Source organism: Danio rerio, chromosome 12 (assembly GCF_049306965.1).
Source record: "Danio rerio strain Tuebingen ecotype United States chromosome 12, GRCz12tu, whole genome shotgun sequence".
NCBI classification, from domain to species: domain Eukaryota; kingdom Metazoa; phylum Chordata; class Actinopteri; order Cypriniformes; family Danionidae; genus Danio; species Danio rerio.
The window spans coordinates 27,160,914-27,178,185 of NC_133187.1; the positions used below are offsets into that span (position 1 = coordinate 27,160,914).

General features: G+C 36.2%; 1 protein-coding gene across 1 annotated transcript; it reads right to left on the minus strand.

The window, feature by feature from the left end:
* Positions 1–2,093: 2,093 nt before the first annotated feature.
* On the minus strand, positions 2,094–5,489 carry zfp36l2 (zinc finger protein 36, C3H type-like 2). Its single transcript, NM_207055.2, is given in 2 exon segments — positions 2,094–4,523; positions 5,259–5,489. Coding segments are annotated over 2 exon segments (1,122 nt in total). The 5' UTR covers positions 5,301–5,489; the 3' UTR covers positions 2,094–3,443.
* Between the last annotated feature and the right edge of the window lie 11,783 nt (positions 5,490–17,272).

A 17,272-nucleotide genomic window follows, 5' to 3' on the forward strand; every position in this document is an offset into this window, starting at 1 on the left:
GTTTTGGGTGAACTATCTTTTAACAACATTATTTATTGTTTTTAACATACAAAAATATCAAAATTTTAACTGTAACACTCTTCTTAATCTCAAAAATAAGTGAGGATTAAACTCTTACAATACTATCAACATTTTATCCTCTTAATGCCTGCTGGAAACTACACATCCATTACCTAACCTACGGTATGGCACAGCACAGCTCAGCTTGCTTCAGTTCGGTTTGGCTCAACTCAGTTCACATTTTCACTGCAATTTAGTATCAATTTAGTGGGATTATCACTATATTTGTACTCAACCATATTGCCATAACATTATCCTTTTCACTGGCTATGAACGTGAGGAACTCCTAGACATCTTTTGCTGACCACAATGCTGCATTTTTAAGTGTGTTTTTCTTTTGATTGTATTAAAACAGTTAGTCATATGAACCAACAATACATTCAAATCTGATGAGGCTAATATTGATGAATCTTAGAGCAATCTGGGATCAGCAGTGTGTATACATTATGTTTTAGTAATGGTGCGGCTCACGTGGAACCAGGTGTAATTAAAAAAGTATCAGGTACTAGATATAAAAAGCAGTGGAAAATCCTCCAAACATGCTATAGAATGCTGTGGGAAAGTGTCTTTAGTTACACCAACAAACCCGATTCATGACATCCGAACACAAAATAATCAGATAAATTTTTTACTCCTTGAAAATGGTTGAACATAATACTAATATGATTTTAAAAAAAAATTAAGAATTGCAATGTCAGCTCATTCTAATCAAGTAATTTGAGCAAGCAGTGGTAATCTTTCTTCTTCTTCTTTTTTTTATGTAACATTGTAAATTCCAGTAAGGCCTCTTTTGAGAAACTGTGCATTGTTGCACTCCTGACTGGGAGGGTCTATAAACTCACACAGATCGCTGTACGGGGCCACCGCTCCCCCCTCATACTTCACTTTCTGCCATTCACACAAAGCAGGCCTCTATTGAATATTCTACCAGCAGAGGAGACCAAACTCCAGCACATTGTAGTAGAAGAAAAGCAGGAGGGCAGGAAAGCAGACCAGAATAGAGAGTAGAAAATAATTTACAGGATGTTGCATGAATAAGCCCTGTCCTAAGGTTTAAAATTAAATCTGCACTTTTTTTGAAATTATCTTCATAATACAAAGGTATTTTAACTTATTTTTTTATTTTAAATGTAAAAGTATTTTAACTTAATGTTTTAATTTTAATTAAGTCTGTTCATTGAGTGTGTTCAGCCAAAATTTTATGCAACAAACTAGTCATAAAAATATTGAATGACAAATTCATATGAATTAAGTTAGTTGTTCAATATAAGCCTAAGTAAACACTGCTACTTTATATGACAGTCAGGTTTATTTTTTATCATATTTAAACAGATCAGTGAACACTAACAGAAGCTCTAACATTTGTTTTTCATGCAATTTCTTATTATTTGCTTTTTGTTGAAAATATAGCTACACTAGGTACATAAGAGTATTATAGAAGATTTGTTTATGGTTCCCTGAAGAAGCTTTTTGTGATCAGCCACCATTTATATAATGCAGAAAACCAAATTATTTTAAATCAGAATTTAGTTCTCATTTAATTTACACCGCTACAATGCTGGTTTAGTGTCAGTATTTATGTGCAATACACTCATTTATATTGAATGTGTCATTTGTTTTATGTCTTAAAGGGCTAGTTCATTCAGAAACTTTAAAAGGTCATTCACTTACAGGGGGTATTAAACATTTACATTATTTCCCGTTAAACACAAAACTGGAATCTGAAAGCCATCAATATAATAACTACAGATTTTCAACACTTTTAAAGAATATTTTTTGTATGCTGCACACACAATTTTGTTTTTGAATAATTTGACCAATAATGTTGTCTGTTTGATTTCATTTTTGGATGTTTTAAAGTATTAAAGTTTAGGATGTACAGACATTTAATGGAGTAAAATAAATCTTCCAGTATCACATTTGACATGTCATCATTTCATTACAGAAGATGAATATATTGATCTTGGACTTGGAACAACAATTCATATTTGCTACAACAACTTGCTAAATAAAACCCCCTGAGAACATCCAGATCTTGTTCAAAAATGCCTTTATTAGAAGTTCTATGGAAAATATTAAAATAATAATAATTAAAAAAACAACATACAGTACAAATTTACTCTGCACACTTTGCATACACACTCCAACTCCAGCTGACGTTGACTCGTTACATTCAGTGTTGCTTTACTTCATCTAAAAAGTAATAGTTATTAACCAGCTACAAACTTAATATCCCTGGTCAGCTCAGCAAGTCTAGAGAAGCACAAAGTCAGAGCATCTTTCATTAGGAATGGTGCGATTGAACGATCTAAAAAGTAGAAAAATAAACAAGGAAATAGCATCTCAGTCACCATAAAAAAAGGCATCTTGATCTATGAGCTACATTCAATTCAACTGGCTTTAGATATACACCAAAGCAACTGCTGTGTTAGGTTAAACTATGCGGGATCCTCGACCCCGGCAGGCACATATTAGCTAGTTATTAACCTCTAGATAGGAGAGAGTGCTACATTCTCTGGCACTAGACTGCAATCGTCACGCAACTGTGTGCAAATGGATACTTTCTCTCGCTTTTTTGGTTGTTATCGTTGCTAAAAAACAAAAACCGAACGAAAAGTCATACTTTAAGGTGTGAAGTGAGTTAGTTATTCATGGCCAAAAAGACCTCATTAGACAGGCTACATTCTAGAAATGCCCATAGATCCTCCCTCCCGCACAAGAAATCACAGCGTGACCTCATCAGACGCTCCCACTTTTTAATATATTTATATATAATATACACACAGTAAACAAAATTGAAATAAATAGCATACAATCTTAAATTATTTACCTATTTACAGTAAAACAAACGAGTTAACAAAAATATATTATTGTGAGACAAACCCAACGGTTTTCCAGGTTAATATTGGCGATCACAATTTTTAACAGGAATATAAGTGTATTGCTTTTTTTAGATTCGATAAATACCATATGGACTCAATTTATCCTTGAAGGCTATACTTTTTCACATGACAATAAATAAGTTAAATAGATTTCAAAGCATGATGCAAAATGCAATGATACCACACAGTTTTAAAAAGAAAACGAAAATCTGCAATGACATTCCATGACCAACTTATGAGTCCCAGTTCTTGTGCTCTCACACTACTTCCAAACTTGTGGAATGTTTTCCCAAGATTTACTTCTACGTTTGCCTTTTTTTTTTTTTTGCTCGTAGACTGTTGAAGCAATCATCTTGGTTAAAGGAAAAAAAAAAGAGAAAAGAAGAAATACAATATAATCAAATCTCAATCATGAGATGAACACCAACGGCTGAGACTGATATTTGACCTGAAACTCATGTTGGCACTACTTGGATAAAAGGCTATAATAAGAATAGCAAGTCAATCGTCTGAAATCGACAGCCTGCTGAAGATTGGCAGACGTCTATTTGCGTCCATGCTGGGCGACTCCGAGCCGCTGATTGTGCCAGAGGAACAGCAGGAGCCGCTTAGATACCCTTCAGGATCTGAGAGGGAATCTGGCGGGCTTGGTGGAGAATCGAACACTGGAGACTCTGAGAGTGGATACATGGAGGGCAAGTGGCTCATTTTGAAAGGTGGTGAAGGCGGGCAGCCGTTGGTCTGGATGTTACTGTACAAGCTGCTGCTTTGGGTATGAGGGATGATTGGGGCAAGAAAAGCCTTAAGATCCTGATCGGGGAACGTGAAGGCGTTCAGGCAGGGTGAGGTGGGAGTGAGCGAGCAGTTAGGTGGTGGGGGCGTTCGTGATGTTGGGTTGTCAATCAGAGCCGTGTCACTGCTGCGGGAGCTGGAGAAGCCGGAAAAGCTAAGGCTGTGGTGCAGCTTTGGTCTTTCCCTTGGTCTCAGGAATAGGTTCGAAGACTCCTTCTCTCCAAGGATGCAGAGCTCCTGGCTGAGCCTCGCTTGAGTGTTATTTGTAGCAGCTCTGCGCTCATCAGCGTTGTGAATGAAGTGGCAGCGTGGGCCGTACGGGCAAAAACCAATAGTGTGGAATGTGCGACATGGCTCGGTCTTGTACTTAGGGTGACGGGACAGATTTCTCAGTTCGTGATAGCCATGAGCAAACTGACACTTTTCTCCATACTTGCAGGAGCCGTTTTCCTCAAAAGGCCTGCAGAGTTCGGTTTTGTAGCGGGTGGAGTTGATCTGAGAGCCGGGCTTTTGCTGAAGCATTTCCTGAAGCTGTTGACTGCGTTCTCCCGCGTCACTGAACGCGCGGTCTCTGTACTTGTTTTCTTTATTCATGAAGGCAGGTGTTGAGCTCTCAAACCCGATCTGGAGCCTGTTGCTCATGTTGAAGTCCATGTGGTTTGTCGAGTTACTCCTGAAATAACCAAACGACCTGTTGCTGTTGGTGTTGGAAGCAGCAAGCGGGACCCCAACATTCCTCTTTTCCAGCATATTGTGGAGATAGATTGCATTCGAATTCGGGACTTTTTCCTGAAGCAAACACAAATTGTGGGTATTAGTATCGGTTTACCCAACTAAAAAGTAAAAAACATATACATTTTTTTTTTTTGTATGCCATATTAGCAGAATTGAATATATACATGGCAACAGAAAGTAAATTGTGCGCGTCAAATGACAAAACTTTGAATGTACAGGTCTATAAAACACACATTTACATTTACACATATGGCAAACGCTGAGTTTAACACATTTCTGTGTTTGTCACAGTTTTATTTGTTCTCTGGAGTTAAAATTGTGAGGTTTAAAATGTAATAATGTTGACATCATTATTTCGAACATGTAATTCATTAACAAAACTTTTATATATATAGGTTTTCCTAATAACACTAACTACTAATAACACTACTGGTGTAGTTTGTAACAACAGCCCTGCTTGAAAGTGTACAATTGGGCTCTACAAAAAATAAAAATAAATAAATAAAAATGTACAGATAAGTAATGCGCAAAGGTGTCGAAGTTAAATAAAAAAAAGTTAACACAAGTGAAAAAAGCAAAAGAGTCGACAAAACTCCTTCCTTGGAGTGCCACACAACACTAACAGTGAGTTGACTGGCGAGTGGTCACATATAGTAAACATGCAGCTCTCAAGTTACAAGTTTGCCAACCCGGATAAATTGAACAAACAAACAAAGATAAACTAAGAAAACAAACAACGGTGAACTTAAAGCCAGTTTATACAGCTGATTTTAAAGCACAAACTCTTACCCTGTCGAAGTCATATATGGAAGACAGCACCGAAGCAGACATTTTCTAAAGTGAGTTCCAGCTCAGAGGAAAAAAAAAGTTTTCGGACCGAGAAGGATCCTTGTGTACTCGGAGAAATCCACGGCTGAATGGGGTTTGCCTCTTGAATCGGAGCAGGGGAAGGTCGCTGGAGTTCTTTGGAGAGGAGCCGCACAGGTTTTAGGGAGTGTCGTACATGGGCAAAGTTTGCACATGTGTATAAATGCGTTGCAGCTGTTGAAGGGCGGAGCTCGACGAAAGTTTCTACAGTGCGCTGAAGCCCCGCCTTTCCCGTCACGTGGTGTCCGTCAGATCGTCACTGCCCCTTCCAGACTTGAAGAGCTCTAGTGCGCACTCGCTGCCTGCGTGCTTCAAGGAAATCAACAGTGCATAAATTCAACTCAGGTGCTTGAAACTGGATTCTCCTTCAGCTCTCGCAGGATTCCTTTTTAAGGCCGAATTTTAAATAGTATCTCCATTTAAGGTACTTCTAAATTCCACATCTCTGAGTAATATTGGCGCTATATTGTTGTTTATGGAGTTTTATATACAACCCTGGTCCTCCTAAACACATACATATTTTTACACATACTTTAGGTCTTCAGGACTCTACACTGCCCCCTGTGTTTAAATGTAACGTTACATTACTGTAGGTTTTGCAATGCATGATGATAACTGGATGTTTTTTTTAATAATTATAGATAGAATATAATTGATAAATTATCTATCTATCTATCTATCTATCTATCTATCTATCTATCTATCTATCTATCTATCTATCTATCTATCTATCTATCTATCTATCTATCTATCTATCTATCTCAATATATACATCCATCAACATATCCATCAACATTTCCATCCATCCATCCATCCATCCATCCATCCATCCATCCATCCATCCATCCATCCATCTATCTATCCATCCATCCATCCATCCATCCATCCATCCATCCATCCATCCATCCATCCATCCATCCATCCATCCATCCATCCATCCATCCATCCATCCATCCATCCATCCATCATCTATCCATCTATCTATCTATCTATCTATCTATCTATCTATCTATCTATCTATCTATCTATCTATCTATCTATCTATCTATCTATCTATCTATCTATCTATCTATCTATCTATCTATATCCATCAACATATTCATCCATCAATATATCCATCCGTCAATATGTATACAAACTGCAAAACCTTGTTGATAACCTGCAAAAGGCTTGTCTTGTACTCAGATACTTCACTAAATGCATTGATGTCTAACTTTACTGTAGTTTTCAAATGGCTGTGCAAAATAGTATATAGTGCTGTCTTGAGAATTTTCAGGACGTGTTACTAAAATCTGAACTTATTGCATTGAAAAACCTCAACAGAGTAAACTGTCATAATGAAAACATGACAGCCATTTGACTATCTAGTTCATAAACAATGGTGTCAGGACTTTCTCTTTCTCTTGATGACACTGACACTTTTATTGACATGAATACTTGCTTTTGAGGGATGAGCTATCCATTTTGAGCAAATGACATGCTTTTGCAGGTTATCAACAAGGTTTTGCAGTTTGTATACATATTGACGGATGGATATATTGATGGATGAATATGTTGATGGATATAGATAGATAGATAGATAGATAGATAGATAGATAGATAGATAGATAGATAGATGGATGGATATATTGATGGATATGTTGATGGATGTATATATTGAGATAGATGGATGGATGGATGGATAGATTTGTGGATGGATAGATAGATGGACGGTTTCTTTATTTCACTGAGTGGAAACATAACATGAACTCACTGACTCATTGAGGCTCAGTTTGTGGGATCCTTCTTCAGGGCCTATTTAAGTTCAGTTCATGTGAAATTTCCAAATTTCCTTTCCCTTTCTGCCTTTAAATTGGCAGTCTCTCTTTGCAGTCCTCACCACAGTGGCATCCCTTATGTAGGACGATCAGATGCATTATGTAATACGTTACAGGAGTTTTGTGTGATTTGTCAGGTGGCTATATAACTTATTATTTAGTATTTATTAACACTGCTCATACTTGAAATTTCTGAAAATCAATCATAATATTAGAAAAGTTAGCTTTTACACAGCTTTTAAGACAATTTTTTTATTGGTATTTGATAAATTTTTTTAAATATTATATATTTTTTTCTATTTAGATTTAAAAAAAAATTTTTAAATGCATTTTGACTTTCTTGTAAGACAAAATATTTTTAAAAATTACATAATAAACAAACATTTAACAAATAATATACAAAAAATAAGTAAATCCATTGCAATTGTTTTTGCCATTTTGACTAGCTTTCAGAAGACAATTAATCATTATCTATTTATATATTTTTTGGCTTAATTTAATTCACTTTTATGCAAAATATTTATATGTTCAATAAGTAAATGATGAACAAATGATAATAAAAAACAAAGAAAAAACATTAGTTGCCCTTTGTTACTTGCAAGTCAAAGGTACACCAGTATAATTAGCATGCATTATATAGCATAACATGCTATACAAGCTTCCCATTTGGACAGTGTGTATATAAACTAAGGATAAACCCCCTCATACTGGATAGGAAAGTGGCAGAACACTAATCATAGCAGATGCACTTCTTGGCTACAAACCCTTAATTTAGAGCTTTAAACGGCACGCAAAGTGCAAACCGTAGAGCTGGAAGGGTTCATGGACAACTGAATCAACCCACCGAAAAATAAAACTCTCAAACAAAACTCTGTCCACAGAAACCACTCATCCATTACTCTGACTCCGGTTCTGGCTGAGCTGTTCGGATCATTCCAAAACATTACATCATCACAGAGAGGGAACATCGCTACTACGGCCAAAGCGGCTGCCAAGGCGTCTGCAAAGGACTGTACACTGCCTCCTTTGTGATGTCCACAATGCGGATCCATGGTGACCACTAGGTAGAGAGGACGTCCAATAAGGGAACCAACGCTTCGTGTCTTCCACCACAGCACGTGGTAATGTTGAATTTCGTTTTTAAGCCATGTTTTATGTCAATGTTATTGCTAATATGAAAACATAATGTAATAAATAAGCAAACATTTACTAAAGGAAGTAAAAATTTTAAAATAAAAAAGTTGAAAATATCAGGATGGCCTCAAGATGGAATTAACGCTTTAAAAGTGAATTATTGGATCAACTTAACTTTAACTGGTTACACCTAAAAAGCTTTTTCAACTTAATTTCTTAATAAAAACTGTCAATTTAATTATGTGTGTGTTCAGTTTTGAGTAAGAAATAACTGAAGTGAAAAGGAATTCAATGAGAAAATAAAACTTCATCGTGTTACACATCCTCTAGCCACATTTCAGTTGAATGCACATATAAAAGTATAGAAATAATAAATAAGGGCGTTTTTGACCTAATGAGGTTAAAATTTTAGAATAGGTAGAACATGTAATAAGAGAGGACTCTCATGAGGAAACATGTCTTCCACCGCAAACATGGAAATGCTAAATTTAGTTTTTAACTATAGTCTATGGAAATGTTATGGTTAATATGAAAATATAAATAATAAATAAGGAAGTATAAACCAAAAGGTCATTCTTTGACTGTTTAAAAATGCCACTGATAAGTTGCATGTTAGCTTATTTGTTTATTTATCTACTTATTATTTTTATTAATTGTTTTTTTTTTACTGTAAATTTCATTAACAAGACACTGAACGTTTTTATCATTTTTTAGTCCAATTTCATGTCAATTTTATACAAGATATTTATTTAATAAATGAATAAATATTCAATAAAAAATGTAAAAAGATAAGACAGCACGACAACACGGTGGAGCAGTAGGTAGTGCTGTCGCCTCACAGCAAGAAGGTCACTGGTTCAACCCTCAGCGGGGTTAGTTGGCAGTTCTGTGTGGAGTTTGGATGTTCTCCCCGCATTCATGTGGGTTTCCTCCGGGCGCTCTGGTTTCCCCCACAGTCCAAAGACATGCTGTACAGGTGAATTGGGTAGGCTAAATTGTCCGTAGTGTACAGTACGAGTGTGAATGAGTGTGTATGGATGTTTCCTAGAGATGGGTTGTGGCTGAAAGGGCATCCGCTGTGTAAAACATGTGCTGGAGAAGTTGGCGATTCATTCCACTGTGGCGACCCTGGATTAATAAAGGGACTAAGCCGAAAAGAAAATGAATGAGCGAATGAATAAGACAGCACATTTTAATTTTATTATTTCATTCATTCATTTTCTTTAATAATTTCTTATTATTTAGGAGCTGACTGTAGCGCACGCCATGTAAAATGTCCCGGATTTTTACATGTCGCACTACCAGTATTAATAATGGCCTGTCTCCACTGAGTGGAACTACTTTTTGGGTACCCTATGCAAAGGGTACCATAGCTCAACAAAAGGGTACCAAAAGACAGAGCTAGACAATCAACTGGACACTATTGGTTTACAGGGATACGTCACTCGCTCCTGCAACAAGTCAGGAGAATGAAAACAAAGAGTCTTCCATTTTTAAAAACACAGCTGAAACATTACACTGTAATAATATATACATTTAAAACGAGCCATGGTCGACCTGAGCTCAAACAAACCTTGTCGTCATCTTGATGAACAGCCACAAAGCCAAAGCCAAAATCTGCCTTGTCCGGTTGTTGTTTTACGAGGCCGTCTAAAAGTATGAGAATAATGAAATTTTTGAGCTGATGAAAATAACCTGCGCGTGATTATTAAAGTGCTTCTGACATCTGATCATTTCAGAAACTGACAAACGCTTAAGTGAAGTGTGAAAAAACTAACAAGAAGCCATAAAAAACAAAGATGCAAATTATATTTTCAGCAACCTAAAACATGAACAAACTACATTAAATAACTATTATCATCACCTTTTGGACTATTATAAAGTTGGTACCATTGGTACCCTTTTGGTAGTGGAAAATCACGCAAGCCTCATAAAGGTGACCCACACCGACCTATAATGTAACACTCAGTAGAAAGGGGCCATACAGCAAGGCTTTTAATAATTACACCAGTCAGATCGTACTCTTTACACCAGGGGTGGGGAACCTTTTTTCTATCAAGGTCCATTTACATTTTTGTAACATCGTTTAGGGGCCATAGTAAATTATAGGGCTGCTCGATTATGGGAAAAATCATAATCATGATTATTTTGGTCATAATTGTAATAACGATTATCAGTTGAAGTTAAAATTATTCGCCCTCCTGTGAATTTTTTATTTATTTATATATATATATATATATATATATATATATATATATATATATATATATACACATATATATATACATATATATAAATATTTCCCAAAGGATGTTTAACAAAGCAATTTTTCACAGTATTTCCTATAATATTTTTTCTTCAGGAAAAAGTTTTTATTTCGGCTAGAATAAAAGCAGTTTTTAATATTTTGAAACCTATTTTAAGGTCAATATTATTAGTCACCTTAAGCTATATATATATTTTTGATCGTCTGCAGAAAAAAAAAAAACAATTAAACAATGACTTCCCTAATTACACTAATTAAGCCTTTGAATGTCACTTTAAGCTGAGTATCTTAAAAATATCTGGTAAAATAGAATGTACTGTCATCATAGCAAAAATAAAAGAAATCAGTTATTAGAAATGAGTTATTAAATTTGTTATGTTTAAAAATGAGTTGAAAAAGATATTGGGGAAAGGGTTGCTAATTCAGGAGGGCAAATAAATCAGATTTTTTATATGCACAGTTATTTTCATTTGTAAATAAGGAAAGGGAAAAAATACAGTAGAATAAAATTTTGAAACAAACTGTGCTTTAAGCATCTTCGCTGTAAGAAAAAAACTTCAGCTGCAAAAGCCCTTCAGTCAAGAGCAGTGAGGGATTTTGTCCTTTTTATTGTTTGATTAATAAACAAAACAGTCAGCAGCAGGAATATTGCGCACTGTCACTTTAAGAATAGTGTGGCTCTGATATGGTTTCTCTTTTCGCATGTCTTTTGATTCTCAACTTGTTTGTTTATTACACAAATGAGGGTTAATATGAATAATCACTAAACACCGCGCTCTGACACAAATGTGCGTGTATTTGAGCATTAATGCGCTCGCACTGAGATGGCGTTAGATGTGTGTGCTCTGCTCGTCTACGAGGCTAAGCGCGCGCGCACACACACACACAGAAGCATGCTATTAAAAGTATGAATGATTTGAACTTATATTAATGAATGATGCGCATCCCGAGCTGCAAACTTTACATTACAGCACATGCATTTAGTCATTTTCACGTGAAACTGAGTTTTGCAGAGCAACAAATGTGTACAACTGTCACTTTCTATAACAGAAATTTATTTATTAATTTTTTCCTGAGGGGTGATTTTGAATTGATGGATGGGGCCGGATCAAATGGTCTCGCAGGCCACATACGGCCCGGAGGCTGGACGTTCCCCACCCCTGCTTTACACCATCATTGTAAATTAAACGCCATGAAACAACACTTCACTCTAAAACACAGTAACACCAGGATTTTTAACTCTGGCAAAATTGCTGTGAAGAAAAGGTACATATTTTCAGGTAAAAATGGTGGTGTATTTCATAGGAGAGGACGGGACAATGAGGGAATGAATGCCTTCAGTCTTCCACCACAACACATGGTAATGTTGAACATTCTTTCCCTGCTGCTGTGACTGTTTGAAGAAGCCGCTGCTTCAGGTTGCATTTTATTTGCATGTCGGCCCCTGTTGAGCGAATATGGACCACTGATGATCCAGGTCCTTGTTTTTCGGGCCTGCAGGCCGTAGTGCATCCAGAAGCCATGTTTGAGGTCTGCTCTGCTTGTTTATGTACGGTTACACCCAGAGCTGAATTTAACCCCAGCTTCCCTCTGCTTGCAGCACCCAGAGCTCTGCGATGGAGATGAGACCGGTTTGGGTCGGTCTGTGCCGCTCGCTTACTACTAAGCACAACTTTTGCTCCTATGTGTTATTATCGTCAGAGGCGTCTCCTCTGTGGCAAAATTCTTTTTTAGCCAGGATTTATTTTTTATTTCTTTTATATGCTAACGTTGACCTTAAGGTTCATGCGAGGTACTTTTTAGGCATAATTTTAGCGCAGATGTGAAATTATTTAATTTATAAATGAGGAAATATTTTACAAAAATCTTTGAAAATGAGGAAAATATGATAAAGAGATTTTGTATTATTGTTTTCATTTGTAAGACAATTTAATCACTCATTTTCAAAATGTTCACCTTAAATGGGTAAACATATTAACAATAAGGAAATATTGAACTAAGAATATTAAAAAGAAAACAAGTATTTTTAAGTAATCTTCAAATTTTTTTATTTAGATTTTCACTATAAGGAATCCATTAATTTGTTAATAAACAATTATTCAAAGAAAACACTTTATAAAAAAATAAGTAATTGTCATTTCAGCTGTGATAGACATTTTATTTATTTTTATTATTATTCCCCTAGCATTTTATTTGTTTTTACCCACATTTAGTGGCTTGTTTAAAAATTCTATATTTGATCAAAATTTGTTGTCAATTTCAATTGATTTTCATGTCAATTTAATGGGAAAAAATAATAACCAAATAAAATTGAATAAGTTAGAAAACAAAAAATAGTTTAAAGTAAATAATAAGACATGAAAATATGTTAATAATAAATAAGGAAAATTTTAAAAGAACTAAAAAAAAACTTTTTAAATAAACAGTTTACAAAATTGTCTAAAAGGAAGAAAACACATTAGTTGTCAGTATGACATTCTCATTTTCACATGTGACATTTTTTTAATAGCAATTTAATAAAAATTTGTCTTATTATACTATTATACATCTTGTATCCACCCTTGTTTTTAGATTACATTTTGGGAGTCTCTTCTAGACTGTTCCTCCCTCCTGGTCATCCTGCCACAGAGCTGGTATTCTGGGCTCTAGTGTGCCCTCCTGGCCTCGCCACAGCAGGCAGCCTTTCATTACAGCTGCCGGAGGAGGTGCCCTGGAGATCCCCATCGAAGACACCATCACCACACCCCAAACACCAGTGCCTCTCGCTGCTCTGAACACCAACAACAGCAAAACACAAGCATCATTACTCAAGGTAGTGAAATTACATATCAATCTAATCAAACCTGAGAGTGTTAATTAGTCATACGTTTTTATGAGAAATAATATGCAATTATGATTCTCATGTTTGTTATTTTAACAGCTCATAATTATATTACTCTATTTTCTACAAATAAAATTGTTAGGTGAGGACCCTACACACCTATGCATAGTCCGCGTGTAGGGTAGAGAGGTACCGGGCGAGGGAGATGCGCAAATAGCATATTATGGAACAAAGGCAAGATTCACATATCAATCTTGCCATAGTCTGTAAGATAACCAACAGTACAAAATTGGTTAAACTGATAATGATTAATATTTCTCGTCTGTATCGTAATGCACTGTACAAAACTTTTATCTCACTTACTTTTAATGAGCAATTGCACTCCCAAAGAGTGATCTCATGCATCCAAAAACCACTGCATGCTAATTGCGTTTTTTCTCCATTTTCTGAGCTCCAAATAAATGATTATGTATGAAAAAAGGCCCACAGTGGGCCCATTTAAGTGTGCTTTTAAAGCCCCCAGTGGCTTCTTTTCTTTTAAACCCCATTTCACAAAGTTGCACACTATTTCCACGAAACATGTCATTCAACTTGGAAAACTTAGCAAAATGTTGTGAGCCAGTCTGAGTTTGAAAGTGACCCAGGCCTACATGAGTGGCCAGACGGATGTCTCTTCTCAGTAAAAGACAGTTGACAGCTCATCTGGAGTTTGCCAAAGAGACACTTGCAGAATTCACAGACCATGAGAAACAATATTCTGTGGTCTGACGAAACAAAGATTGAACCCTCTGTCTGGAGGAAATCAGACACCGATCATCACCTAGCCAATACATCTCCACACTGAGCATGGCGGTGGCCGTATCAGGCTGGGGGTGTTTTCAGCATTAGGAACTGGGAAACCAGTAATAATCGAAGGAAATATGAATGCAGCAATGTGCAGAGACATATTTCATGAAAAGCTGCTGCAAGGTACTCTGGACTTTAAAACTGGAATAATGGTTCATCTTACAACTGTACAACAACCCTAAGCACACAGCCAAGATGCGAATGTCCTTGAGTGTCCCAGCCAGAACCCAGACTTTAACCATATTGAACATCTCTGGTAAGATCTGAAATTGGATGTGCATCGATGCTTCCCTTCCAAAAATAGTTGTGCCTAGATTGTAACTTGTAGCACTTAAAAAGACGAGGCTGTAATTGGTGCTGAAAGGCTTCAGCAAGGAACTGAGTAAAGGTTGTAAATACTTATGCGTGTGTTATTTTTTATATATATCTAAACCTAATAACTGGTTTGGCCACCCATAGCAGGAACAAATGCAATCAAGCATTTTCAATAACTTGCAATGAGTCTGTTACAGCACTGTGAAGGAATTTTAACCCACTTATCTTTGCAGAATTGTTGTAATTCAGCCACATTGGAGTGTTTTTGAACATGATCCACCTTTTTAAGATCATGCCACAGCTCAATTGGATTCAGGTTAGGGCTTTGACTAGGCCACTCCAAAATCTTCATTTTGTTTTTTTTCAGCCATTCAGAAGTGGACTTGCTAATGAGGATCATTTTCCTGCTGCAGAACCCAAGTTCGTTTCAGTTTGAGGGCACTAACAGATGACATTCTCTTTCAGGATGATTTGGTAAAGAGCATAATGGTTCAATTTATCACAGTATGTTCTCCAGGTCCTGAAGCAGCAATTCAACACCAGACCATCACATTACCATCACCACCACATTTTACTGTTGGTATGATTCTCTTTTTCTGAAATGGGGTATTACTTTTGCTCCAAACAAAATGGGACACATCTTCCAAAAGTTCAACTTTTCTGTTGTCAGTCCATGGAGTATTTTCCTAAGAGTCTTGGGAGTTATCAATATGCTTTTTTTGGCAAAACTGACACAAGCTTTTATGTTCTTTTTGGTCAGCACTGATTTTTGTCTTGGAACTCTGCCCATGCAAACCATTTTTGCCCAGTTGTTCTTATGCTGGAGTCATGAACACTCACCTTAACTGAGGCAAGTGAGGCCTGCAGTTTTTTGGATGTTGTTTGTGGTCCCTTGAATGAGTTGTAGCTGCACTCTTGGGGTAATTTTGGTCGGATGGCCACTCCTGGGAAGGTTCTCCACTGTTCCATGTTTTTGCCATTTGTAGATAATGGCTCTCACTGTGGTTCGCTGCAGTCCCAAAGCTTTAGAAATTGCTTTATAACCTCTTCCAGACTGTTGAATCTCACCACTGTTGAATTGTTTTCTTTCTCATTTGTGTTTGAATTTCTTTGGATATTGGCATGATGTCTAGCTTTTGAGGACCTTGCTCTACTTCACTTTGTCGGACAGGTCTTATTTAAGTAATTGTGAACAGGTGTGGCAGTAATCTGGCCTGGGTGTGGCTAGGGAAATTGAACACAGTGTGATAAACCAGAGTTATGTTTTAATTAACACAATTTTTCACACAGGGTTATGTATGTTCTGTATTCCCTTAATAAATACCTTCAATTCAAAACCGCTTGATGTTTACTTGCGTTATCTTTGACTATTATTTAAATAATTAACAAACATGCAATAAATTAACAAACATGCAAAAAAATGAAAAGAAAAAGGAAATCAGTTAGGGAACAAACCCCTTTTCACACCCCTTTATTTTTTTGTAATATATTTGCAAAGATTTCGAACAATCTTCTTTCAAGCTGTGTGGTACTGGTCGCATTATTTCGAGGAAAAATAATTAATTTAATCATTTTGCAACAAGGCTACAAAACAACAGAATGTAGAAATTGGGATGAAATGTTTATTTTCAAGACAATGCAATAAAATAACAAGGAACATACATCACATACATCACAACAAGCAGACTGAGTAATTGTTTCTTCAGGGTGTTTTCCTGAGATGAGCTCCGGCATCCCTGTGACAGGAGCAAGTGGTTTGGGAACAAAACGGATGGATGTCATGTGTGGAAACACAGCGCCCCCTGCTGAACACACAAAAAAGCTGTGACTGTGTCCAAAAGCTGGAAAAAGCTGCCTTCAAAGGATACATTTCAAGGTAGGAATGTCATCAGAGGAAGTTCAACTCTTAACCTGTTACATCCCAATATTTTCCTCTTCAATAAGACTATGTGCATTTTACTCCTTGGACATCCCTAACACAAAAACTCCATGTCTTCTTAGATTGTGTGTTGGTTAAAGGGATCGTTAACATAAAAATGTTAACTCAGCCATCATTTGCTCTCCTTTTACTTGTTTTATTTGTTTAATTGCTGAACTCAAAAGAAGATATTTAGAAGAAAACAAATAACATGTAACTTAATAACATGCCATTAGATTTTTTCCTATGGAAGTCAGTGGCATGGGGCAGATTTAACCAATAAGCGAGGTAAGCAGTCGCTTAGGGCCCTAGAAAATCTGGGGGCCCCCAATAAATATCTAAAAGTATCAATTATACCTATAATACTGTATATAACTTTTTTTTTTTAACCAGTGGTGTAAAGTACTTAAGTAAATGGACTTTGTTACATTACTTAAGTATTTTTTGGTTACTTTGTACTTGTACTGAGTATTAAACATATAGGCAACTTTTTCTCTTTATTCTTTTTTAAAGTCATTTCTAGTGAGATGTTAGTATTCTATTAATTCAGTATCCACTTAGTTATCACCAAAGATATGTTTTGTTATAAATGATTCAAGCTTGTGCAAATGGTTTCCAATGTCACTGCCGGATCCGGCAACAAGTCAGCTGACTTTGCTTTTGAGTGCAGCCCACATCTGACTTCTAATTTAGTGAAGTATGTACTTCATTATAAAGGTTGTGCATTGTAGAGAGAGAGAGAGGGCGAAAGAGAAAAAAAGAGGTTTAATTAGCTGATGTTTTACAGTGAATTATAAATATTTTAGCTGTAAAGTATGA